General features: G+C 47.4%; 1 protein-coding gene across 2 annotated transcripts in view; it reads right to left on the bottom strand.

Moving 5' to 3' along the window:
• The window catches only part of TBC1D32 (TBC1 domain family member 32), a 532407-nt gene that overhangs the window by 364222 nt on the left and 155712 nt on the right, over nt 1-12473 (bottom strand). For both annotated transcript variants that reach the window (XM_082249090.1, XM_082249089.1), the window contains exon 17: nt 7765-7966. In XM_082249090.1, the coding sequence (XP_082105216.1) occupies nt 7765-7966 (202 nt within the window). The remainder of the gene's footprint in view (nt 1-7764; nt 7967-12473) is intronic.

Here is a 12473-nt window from a genome sequence, read left to right on the forward strand (position 1 = left end):
TACCCTGCGAAGCACTCGGAAGGGACCAACAAAGCGAGGCGCCAGCTTGGGAGTGGGCACTCGAAGGTTGAGGTTGCGGGTGGACAACCATACACGGTCTCCGGCCTGGTAGGAAGGAGCAGGCGCTCGTCTGCGATCAGCCTGGAGTCTCTGGCGCTGCGCAGAGACCTCAAGGGACTTCTGGATCTGTACCCAAGAAGCACGTAGGACGGAAAGGTGATCCTCCACAGCCGGAATATCCTGGGGAGCGAATACCTCCGGTAACACGGCAGGTTGGAACCCATAGTTGGCCATGAAGGGAGACGTCCCAGAGGAAGAGTTCACCGCCGTGTTCCTGGCAAACTCAGCCCAAGGCAGGAGGTCAACCCAATTGTCTTGGTGATCGGAGACATAGCAACGAAGGAATTGCTCCAAGGCCTGATTGGATCGTTCTGCGGCCCCATTGGACTGAGGGTGGTAGGCCGAGGAGAAGGAGAGATGAATCCCCAACTGGGAGCAAAAGGCGCGCCAGAACCTGGACACAAACTGACTCCCCCGATCCGACACAATCTCCTTGGGCAAACCGTGCAACCGGAAGACCTCCCTGGCAAAAATCGTGGCCAACTCCTGAGCAGAGGGTAACTTCTTGAGAGGAACACAGTGACACATTTTGGAAAACCGATCCACAATCATGAGAATGACCGTATGGCCTCGGGATGCAGGAAGGTCCACAATGAAATCCATCCCCAGGTGTGACCATGGGCGCTCCCCGGTGGCTAAGGGTTGCAGAAGGCCCAACGGAAGGTGCCGAGGGGACTTACTCTGGGCACAAACGGAGCATGCCGCTACATATGCGGCGATGTCGGAACGTAGGGAAGGCCACCAGAACAGACGTGAAACAGCCCAGGACAGCTGATTCTTTCCAGGATGCCCCGCGGTCTTGGAGTTATGGTAGGTTCACAACAACCGAGTGCGCAACTCCTCAGGCACAAAACATCTGCCGTTGGGTCTCCCAGAGGGAGCACCAGATTGAGCCGCCAAAATCTGCTCACCCAGGGGAGAGGTCAGGCTGGTGCGAATGGCAGCCAGGATCTGATTCGGAGGTATGACCGAAGTCGGAATCGACTCCTCCCTGGACAGGTCGGAGTACTGCCGTGATAAGGCATCAGCCCTGATGTTCTTGGAACCGGGTAGGTAGGAGACCACGTAATTAAAACGTGACAAGAACAGAGCCCATCTGGCCTGACGTGGTGTCAATCTCTTGGCCTCAGAGAGGTAGGTCAGATTCTTGTGGTCCGTCAGGATGAGGACCGGAACCACCGAACCCTCGAGCAAGTGCCTCCATTCTTTAAGAGCCTGCACGATGGCCAATAACTCCCTGTCACCAATCTGGTAGTTGCACTCCGCGGAAGACAGTTTCCGGGAGTAAAACCCACAAGGAAGCAGAGGACCCTCTGGTGTTCTACGCTGAGACAGAAGGGCGCCTACTCCCGTCTCAGACGCGTCCACCTCGAGGACAAAGGGCAACCCAGGGTTGGGATGCGACAGAATCGGAGCCGACACAAAGGCGGACTTTAGAGCCTCAAAAGCTCGGATGGCCTCGGGCGGCCAGACCTGGGAATTACTGCCCTTCCTGGTCAGATCCGTGAGAGGCTTGGCTAGCATGGAAAAGTCCCTGATGAACTTCCGATAATAATTGGCGAAGCCCAAAAAGCGCTGCAGGGAGCGAAGACCACTGGGCTGGGGCCACTGTAAGACAGCCGAAACCTTCTCAGGATCCATGGAGAACCCCTCAGCGGAAATGATGTAACCTAAGAAGGTTACCTGGGATCGGTGAAATTCGCATTTCTCAAGCTTACCGAACAGCTTGTTCTCTCGTAACCGTTGCAACACTCGTTTGACATCCAGAATGTGGGTCTCCATGGACTCAGAATATACCAAGATGTCATCCAGGTAGACCACCACACACTGCTGCAACAGGTCACGGAAAACATCGTTGATGAATTCCTGAAAGACTGCGGGCGCATTGCACAGCCCAAAGGGCATAACCAAGGATTCATAATGACCGGTCCTGGTGTTAAACGCGGTCTTCCACTCATCGCCCGCCTTGATCCTTACGAGGTTATATGCCGCCCTCAGGTCGAGTTTGGTAAAGACCGTGGCCCCTTTAAGGCGATCGAACAGCTCGGAAATCAAGGGTATCGGGTAAGCGTTCTTGATCGTGATGCGATTGAGACCCCTGTAATCGATGCAAGGCCTCAACTCACCGCCCTTCTTCTTCACAAAGAAAAATCCAGCCCCTGCCGGGGACGAGGATTTGCGAATGTGTCCACGTGAAAGCGCCTCCCTCACGTACTCCTCCATGGCCTCATTCTCCGCTACCGACAGTGGATAGACTTTGCCACGAGGAGGAACGGCACCAGATTGTAACTCGATGGCACAATCGTATGGGCGGTGCGGAGGTAGGGCAACCGCGCGCACCTTATCGAATACATCCCGGTACTCCTCGTATTCAGGGGGCAACAGAGAGTCCAAGGAAGTACACAGCAACTTGACAGGCCCATGGATGCAACTAGTCCCACACTGCGGTGACCACGAGAGGATCTCGGCCGATCTCCAATCGAAAATCGGATTATGCTTCTGGAGCCAGGGGTACCCCAAGACCACCGAGTAGTGTGGAGACGAAATAACCTGGAAGCAGACCGACTCTCTGTGGACGGCACCAATGGCTAACCCCACTGGAAGGGTCTCATGAGTCACGTGTGGCGGCAGAAGGGGTCTGCCGTCTATCGCCTCAAGAGCCAGAGGAGAACCTCGAGCCTGCAGAGGAATGGAATTGGCGGCAGCGAACACACTATCAATGAACAAACCACCAGCACCAGAGTCCACCAACGCCTGGGTCGTCACCGAGCCCCCGACCCAGGAAAGGACAACAGTGATCAGTGGTTTGTCAACACGGGAAACCGGGGACGAGGAGACTCCACCCAAGATCTGCCCCCGACAGGATCTCAGGTGCGAGCGTTTCCCTGGACGGTTCGGACATGCCAACCGAAAATGCCCACCGAGACCACAGTACATGCATCGGCCCTCGCGTCTCCGGAGTACCCTCTCCCCCTCGGACAGGCGAGCAAACCCCAGCTGCATGGGTTCACCCCCAGACAAGTCATCCCCAGGAGGCGTGGGAGGAGAGGGAGGCACGGGTGGGACAACAAAGGTAGGCGCCAATCTGTTAGGAGGCCTCCGCAGACTCTCCTTAAAGGAAGGTCTCTCCCTGAGTCTGGTGTCAATCAAAATCAGGAAAGAAATAAGAGACTCGAGCTCCACTGGTAGGTCCTTAGCTGCAACCTCATCCTTCAAGGCATCCGAGAGACCATGAGAGAAAGCAGCGACCAGAGCCTCATTATTCCAGCCCACCTCTGCTGCCAGGGTACGAAACTCAATGGCGTATTCAGCTACGGATCGTGAACCCTGTCTGATGGACATAAGGAGCTTCGCAGCAGAGGCAGCACGAGCCGGCACATCGAATACCTTCCGAAGAGAAGCAACAAAACCGGAAAACTCGGCAACCACCGGATTGTTGTTCTCCCATAAAGGGCTGGCCCAGGCCAAGGCCTTGTCCGAGAGCAGCGAGATCAAGAAGCCCACCTTTGATCTCTCAGTAGGAAAGGCATGTGGCAGCAACTCGAAATAAATGCCCACCTGGTTAAGGAAACCTCGGCACTGAGTTGGCTCTCCCCCAAAGCGCTGTGGAAGGGGGGCAGAACCGGACATACCCCGAAACACCGCGGGCGCAACAACAGGTGTCGGGGTAGACTCTGGCGCAACAACCGGAGCGGCAGTAGGAGCGGACCCAGGAGCGACAACCAACCCATCGGCAACGGGAGCGAAATGAACCGTGCGTTCAAGCAGGGTTTGCAACGCCACGGCGAACTGACCCAACAGGTGATCCTGCTGATCAAGTCTGGCAACCAGCGTGGGTAGCGAGGATGGCCCTGTACCGTCAGAATTCGTGGCCTGTGGTACCGTGCGTTCAAGCAGGGTTTGCAACGCCACGGCGAACCGACCCAACAGGTGATCCTGCTGATCAAGTCTGGCAACCAGCGTGGGTAGCGAGGATGGCCCTGTACCGTCAGAATTCATGGCTTGGTCCTAATGTCACGGAACCATGAACCAGACGTACAACAACAGATAAGTGAAAATAAGACAGCTTTATTGAAAAACAAGCTATAAAGCAAAAGTCCAAACGGATGGCGAAACCGATGCAGAGTCTTTGCGAAGCCAGGGGTCAGGAACCGGCAGGGTAGTCAGACGAAGCCAGGATCAGGAACCAACAGGGTAGTCAGACGAAGCCAGGATCAGGAACCAACAGGGTAGTCAGACGAAGCCAGGAACAGGAACCAACAGGGTAGTCAGACGAAGCCAGGAACAGGAACCAGTAGTAGCAGCAGCAGCAGTCTTAGTAGCATGTGAACACAGGAGGACCAAGCAGGGAACTGAAGCCACAGACCTCCTATATATATGAGCTAGGCATCCAGCTCCTCCCAGTGGGAAGGAGGAGCCGCAGGGTGGGAGGCTACAAGAACCCCAGAAACCAAGATGGCCGCCAGCACATGTCAAACGAAGGAGAACAGCAAGAAGGTAAGACCATGACACCCAATGGCAAAAAGCAATTAAGTCCACATATAGTTTCTCCCACTGCACTAACCACTGGGAAATGATGTCCAAAATCATAAACAGATGGTACTATACCCCGTACAGACTGTCCAAGATGATACCCAATTTCTCACCCCTTTGCTGGCGCGATTGTGGCTTGACCGGTACCTTATCACACATACTATGGGAATGTCCATCTTTAAAAAGCTATTGGAACTCCGTGTTCCAGTGCATCGCTACCTGCACTGGCATACTGAGAAATCCATGCACTGAACTAGCCCTCCTAAACCTCAACATTGACACATATCCCCTCATGTATAGACAAATAATAATCCACGTCCTATTAGCTGCCAGAAACCTAATACTTAGAAACTGGAAATCCAAAGTCATTCCAAACCTTTCCGAAGTTATACATTTAGTGAACGAGAAATATGTACTTGTCAGGATCTGTGTCATTACGTGGGTCACCTGCTGGTGGCACTGTTGTTCCTGGAACTGAGGGGCGCAGTTCCAGGGCCCACCAGCGGGTGTCTCCCAGCAGCTGGACTGTTCTTTTAATTAAGCTGCACCTGAGGAGGACTGCTGAGGGAATATAAGCCCGCCCTTCACTGAGGCTCAGTGCTTCAGTATTTTCTCTGCTAGCCGTGTCCCTGTCTGAACCTGTATCCTGAAACCTGTATCCTGAAACCTGTATCCTGATCCTGAGTCCTGTTCCCTGCATCCTGCTTCCTTTACCTGGCTCCCTGCTTTCCTTGTCTCCTGTTCCTGTCCTGTCCTGCAATTGTTTTCTCCATCCCTTTGTATATAGTTTGTTAGGTTCTATTGGGGTTTTGTACTGTTATCATTTATATTTTGTTTACTTGTTTATGGTCACTGGTGTTGGTATTGGAGTGTGTCATTTTGCTTAATAAACTTATTTACATCTTTATCCATCTGGGTCCTGATTCCTTGGTGCAGCCAACTGATCTGATCACTCTTGCTGGATGCCTGCATGTGGTATCCCTGACAGTACTTGAGAAAGCACTGTCAATTAATAACCTATCCTACAGTAAATTTCAACTTGCATGGGCATCATGGCCTTTTCTTACACCTGATACCAAAATGTCATAAATCTACTTAAAGGTGGAGTCCGGGAGCTAGTCCTCCCTAGCCTGGAGACATAGATCCCTACGGGTTCTGGGCTGGGGAGGACGGCCCCGTCCTCTATCCTCTACCTTCAATGTTATGATTTTGCATATGTACTAACTGTACCTTATTGCTTATGAGACTTGAACTGGATACACCTTTGTACCCTTGTTTTTTTTTTTTTTCTCCCCTCCCTCCCCTTGTTAATTGTAACACCCCTATGTTATCCTCCATGTTGGAGGTTTGTTCCTGTGTTACCTTATCCTTGAAAATCAATAAAAATGTATTGAAGTAAAAAAATGTTGAACTTCCAGTGACATGTATGAGAGAGAGAGCGAGAACACCAAATTTAACACACCTGCTCCCCATTCACACCTGAGACCTTGTAACTCTAACGAGTTACATGACACCGGGGAGGAAAAACGGCTAATTGGGTCCAATTTGGACATTTTCACTTAGGGGTGTACTCACTTTTATTGCCAGCGGTTTAGACATTAATGGCTGAGTGTTGAGTTATTTTGAGAGTACAGAAAATTCACACTGTTATACAAGCTGTACACAAAGTGTCATTAATTTTATTGTTGTCACATGAAAAGATATACTAAAATATTTACAAAAATGTGAGGGGTGTACTTACTTTTGTGAGATACTGTAAATATATCTCTACATAAAATATTTTATGTCTTATGGTAATAGATGTGAGTCAGAATAATTTGGGAGAAACCAGCCCTATAGCTACATATGAAAAATCGGAAAAGAAGAGGGGAAGAGGTTAATCTAACCCCACATATATTAGGCTTTTAAATGGTGACTCCCAAATGAAAGAACAACCATATAAATAATTTGCTAGAAAAGTACAAAAATGCAGGAAGGAAACCAGGAAGGAACAATTGTGATTTGGTGTGGTCTCTGGAGACCCGGGCATCATGCTGCTAATCCCACGGATACCTGTCTGTTTTTAAGTGGGCGGTTTGCCCATATCCGTTATGGAGGACACTTTTCTCTACCTCTTATGATGGGCAGTATGATAAACCCCATAACTTATAGTGGTGAGATCCTACGCACCCTTTGACGGACAATTATATCCAGGAATTTGCAGTGTTTGATGCGATTTTTCTCTGATCTCCCCCTTACTGGAACACATCTGACAACAATTTTTTCCTCCCTGGTTCTTTTTTCCTCCCCTTTTCCTTTTTGCTTATTTTTGATGTCTGTGAAATGTACACGAGTGGCAGAAGCCCTGAAGAAGGGGAATACCTAGGCCGCGAAACATGTTGGCACATCATGCAACTTTTATCCGTTATACATGATTGATGTCACTGTATGTATTATGTTTTTATGGGCCCCATGTCTGTTTATGACCCTACACACTATGAGGTTGTTTATATATGACTGTGGATAATAAATAAATGCATTTTTGTACTTTTCTACCAAGTTATTGATATGGTTGTTCTTTCATTTGGGAGTCACCATTTCAAAGCCCAATATACTTGTGGTTAGATTGACCTCTTCCCCTCTTCTTTTCTGATTTTACATCTCTACATACATCTCAACTTATAAATGTATCTGTGCCATGAAGACTACACATGTGAGTTTTTGACAAATGCCAGTAGAAGTTAATCTCAAGGTTAGCATATATAATACTAAAAGGTCAAGAGAAGTTTGTAATGTTCTGATAAATTAGAAAAAAATGATGGTATAAAGGAATGTCTATTGAAAGACATACAATTTTCTATGCTCGTTGTAATGAAAAGATTCCTCTTTTTTCATGCAGCACGTGTTACAGTGTGGTTGGAACAGAAATAGAATTGCTTCCAAGTGAATGATGCTCACCTCTGCCTTTCTATTATACTTCAGCCAAGCAGTAAACAAATAAGCAACTTTAGCCAATCATAAGAATTATTTCTGAAAAAGGAAATGTACAGTACTTTCACGTGCAAACAATGGAAAGCTGTCTCAGCATAGCTTTTGCATTCTTTTTTTATCCTTTTTATGTTCAAAACTTACCTTTTTCCAAGCAGCAGCAATGCATTCATGCAATTGATAAGGTGCCAGCACTTGAAGTCCTTCACATGTATGGTACATTTGGCGACACACGAATATGAAGGACCCTTTCACTACAGGCAGCATGTCTGACTCAGATAAGGCAGTGATTTCTTCACTGAGAAGTTTCATGGAAAACTGGGCAATCACATGGGCACACATGGTACTAAAAAAAGAGATAAAGAGAATTAAAACAGTCTATGGGCAAAGATTTCTAGGAACAAAAACAGTATTGAAAGGTAAAAGCAATTCATCTTTTTAAACCTTACTATCAATATATTACATCGGCTTTAGATTCCCCCAATAAATTATAATATGATTATAGCCAGGAGCTGTAAGAGAAGGGACTTTCAAGAAAAAATAACATAAAGAGTATACAGATCATTTTAAACGTTGCAACTAAAATGTAAAATAATCAAACGTATAGTTGTAAATTACCACTTTGATTTTCCCATGTGTCTTTATGTATTTTGATTGAAATGAGCGAACTAGGAAAATAATAAGATTAAAAATAAGATGAATTAGCAAAATGTTGGCTCTAACAACAGCCACCCATAGCAACATCCCTGAATCAACTAGAAGATAAGAAAAAACAGGTGTGGTGGTTGTCAGTCTAGTCCAATTGGATCAAAGGCCGATAACCCATCACCATGTATAATTGGGATGGAGTAGGACATGGCTCCCTTTACACGCCAGACTTGGGAACAAGGATTTTGCTGCAATGCGATTTTGTGATCAACTGCACCTAACAATTAGGCACAGCCACACACCCCTCCCCTGTTTCCATGGTCACGGCAACACTTTCTGCAGATTATAGAGTGTCCTCAACATGGGGGGGGGGTGTGCTTTGGAGCACTCTGCCCCCCCCAGGGGGCCCCCACCTGAAAGCACTCTGTCCCTATGTCAATGGGGACAAGGGCCTCATCCCCACAACCATGGTTGTAGGGGTCTGCGGGTGGGGGGCTTATCAGAATCTGAAAGCCCCCTTTAAAAAGGGGGTCCCCAAATCTCGTCCCCCCTATGTGAATGAGTATCGGGTACCCTACCCATTCACCAAAAAAAGTGTCAAAAAGTAATAAAAAGACACGTTTTTGAAAATTCCTATATTAAAAAATAAAAAAGGGCCCCCCCCCAGGTAAATCTATCATCAATCACGCCACTGGCCACATCGCCAACCCGAAAAATAAAAAAATACACATCCTGGTATAGCCTCCCACTGAATGCCTGCTCTACGCTTTGACATTTCTTATATTAGGTAAGGGGTGGGGCCACCTAGCTACATCACCCGGTGGCACTGCCCCCTTCTGACATCACAGGCCCAGCATGCATCAGTCTGTGATTTCAGAAGGGGGCGGTGCCAGGTGGCCCCGCCTCTTACCTAAATAGGAGATTTCAAAGCGAAGAAGGCATTCCGCAGGAGGCCTCCCAGGAGGTGGGAGCGTTTTTAATCTTTTTTATTTTTCGGGTTGGCGATGCGGCGGGCGGCTTGATTGACGATGGTTTTACATCGGGGGGCACTATTTTTTTATTTTTTAATAAAGGAATTGTCAAAAACTTGTCTCTTGTTTTTATTACTTTTTGACACTTTTTTGGTGAATGAGTAGGGGTACGATGTACCCAAAACTCATTCACATAAGTGGGGGCGGGACCTGGGGGCCGCTTCCAGATTCCGATAAGCCCCCTGCCAGCAGACCCCCACAACGACCGCCCAGCTGCCCCCATGCCCCAAAGCACTCACCCCCCTATGTTGAGGGCATATGGCCTGGTATGGTTTGGGAAGCGGGGGGGGGGGCGCTCGCTCGTTCCCCCTTTCCTGACCTGCCAGGGTCTGGTATGGATTTCAGGGAGGCACGCCATTTTCCTTTTTAATTTTGGTGTGACCTGAAGGGCCTGGTATTACCTGGGGGGGGGACCCCATGCTGTTACTTTCATTCTTTTTTCCACAAATCGGTGCCAGCAATTGCAACCGCGAGTCATTACATGTGGGATTTTACTCCTTTTTTTTCTTTAGAAATGTCATTTTTGCTGTAGCATGTTTTATGCATGCTAAAGATACGCCACTTTACAGTCAGACTAAGGGGACCCCCCAGACACTATATTTAAAAGAACTTTTTATTTTTATTGTTGCACTTTAGGCATAATTAAAATCACTCTTTCTGAAAAAACAATGCTTTAAAAAAAAAATATATATATTGATACATGTCCTCAAGGGCAGTACCCGGACCCCCATACCGCTTTTATGGCCAATTACTTGCGTATAGGCCTTCAAAATGGGCACTTTTTTCCTGTTCGGCTCCAATAGACTTCAATGGGGTTTGCCATTTGGGTTAGAACATTATCCCTGTTCGGGAGTTCTGCTGCAAACCGAATAGGGGGTGTTTGGCACATGTCTTTTTGTACATTCACATCAGTCCCTGCCCTCAAGGAGCTTAAAACCTAAGGTCCCAAACTCACATTCATACATACACATACTAGGGCCAATTTAGACAGGAGCCAATTAAACTACCAGCATGCCTTTGGAGTGTGGGAAGAAACCCACGTAGGCACAGATGAAAGATCAGGTCACCCTACTTGGTAATCCCATAAATGCTGATAATAGATAGCAACACGCAAAGTGAGCAACATGCAAATTCCAGGCAGGTAGTGTCATAGTTGGGATTCAAACCGATGACAGTACAATTGCCAGTCAGAAGTGCTAACCACTCTGATTTGATGCCAGGGGATTTCTGATGTGAAGGGGAGCTCTAATGTAAGGAGATGACTCTAAATTGAAGGAGGGCTCCAATGTGAGGTGGAGGACTCTCATGCGGTGATGGTGTAGGGGCTCTGATGTGAAAATCTGAAATGATGGGGACCTACTCTGATGTGAAGGGGGATGGGGCTCTGATATAATGGATGAACCCTGATGTGAAGAGGGCTTACTCTGATGTTATTGAGGAACGCTGTTGTGATGGGAAATTTGATGTCAATGGGAAACCCTGATGCAGTGAAGGAACTCTGCTGTGAAAGTGGTTGATTCTGATGTAATGGAGGGACTGTGATGTGAAGGGGGAACTGCAAAGGAGAAAATGACGTCCTCACTCAGTGTAGCGGTCAGTGTCTTTCATCCCAATAAATACAGTTTGTGTCATTGGTCCCTTTTGATTTTGCATACTTTTAAAGGGTGTCATGACTAAAAAGTTTGAGAAACGCTGGCATGCATTTTCATCGTAGCCACGTAGAGACATAAGAAACCAGCATTCCCTGTTTATTACTGCACTGCCTCTTGCGCTACCTGGAAATAATGTAATGGTACTTCCAAGTCACGGCTCGTGGTACAGAAAATATTGGTTCTCTGCATCTCTGTCGCACATACCCAGTGCCAGCGGGGAGAGCTGGAGAGAAAAAAAAAAAACAGGGAGAGGTAGCTGGAGAGGAAAAAACAAAGGCGTGTTGACAGTATGCCTTCCTTACTTTTTTTACTACACCACCAGATCAGACAGGGTAGATTCAGGTCTGATGAGGAAGAGTCTGTCAAGGTGTTATTGCTGGCCTGTGAGAGCCTGATATCTCCAGAGCTTTGTAGAAAAGAAAGGTGGCAGTGCTGGTTGAGTAATATGTGCTGTAGAATCTGAAGCACTAAAAGTAACAAGGCTAAGGCAGTACCCCCTTTTTTTCTTTTAGTCTCGTACCGGTATTTTTTAAGATTGTTTTGAGTCTTTCTTGGCATTCGGCCTCTGCTTAGTTACTTTTTTTCTCTCTTTGTTAGTCTCTAGTAACATGCCAGTAGTCCATGACATTTTCTAATAGCAGATTATTGGTCTGTGACAGTTTCTACAACATGTCAGCAGTTTCTAGTAATTGACACTGATAAAGATCTTTTTATTTAGCGGTTTGTTTCTATTACAAACTACAGTCTTCTACAGTATTTATATAGAACCTGAATATTCTGTAACACCAATATATACGCACACTGTAAAGTATGTTGGCAACATAAACTGCAGTGTCTAACAGAAACAGAGCAGTCTCGTAAACTGCCTACTAACCTAAGTCCTCCCTCCATCCAGCGCTGTGCCGTCTGTATCGGCTCTTCCCGTTCTCACAGGCTTTACTGAGGCAGCGGGAGCCATTGACTCCCACTGCTGTCAATCAAATCCTGTGACGATGAAGTGGGACTGGAAGAGGCTTCCTATCGGAGCCCATCAAGAAGAGGAGGAGCCAGGAGCAACGGTGGGGGACCCCAGAAGAGGAGGGTCAGGGTTGCTCTGTGCAATTCTATTGCATAGAGCAGGTAAGCATAGACATGTTTGTTATTTTAGACAAAAAAAAATTAAGGCTGTACAACCACTTTAACTTGCGGTCGTCTCACTTCCATGTTTATACTTCTGTCTTAGGCCCTGTTCACACCTGAGCCTTTTTCAGCTTGTAAAACGCTCATCCCTGAAGTCTCAAAACGCCCAACAAGCAAAATCCCATTCATTTCAATGGCCCCTGTTCACATAAGAGTGTTTTGTCACCTGAAGCAAAACGCCTGAAGCTCAAAAAAGTACATGAGCTTCTTTTTTGGCAGATTACAAGTGTTTTTGTTAGATGTCAATGCCTGCCTCCAAACACCTGCAAAAAACACCTGAAAAAACGCCTAAAAACGATACGCTCAGGTGTGAATGGAGCCTTAAGGACATATAATGTATATT

Source organism: Pelophylax lessonae, assembly GCF_965119305.1.
Source record: "Pelophylax lessonae genome assembly, chromosome: 3".
NCBI classification, from domain to species: Eukaryota; Metazoa; Chordata; class Amphibia; order Anura; family Ranidae; genus Pelophylax; species Pelophylax lessonae.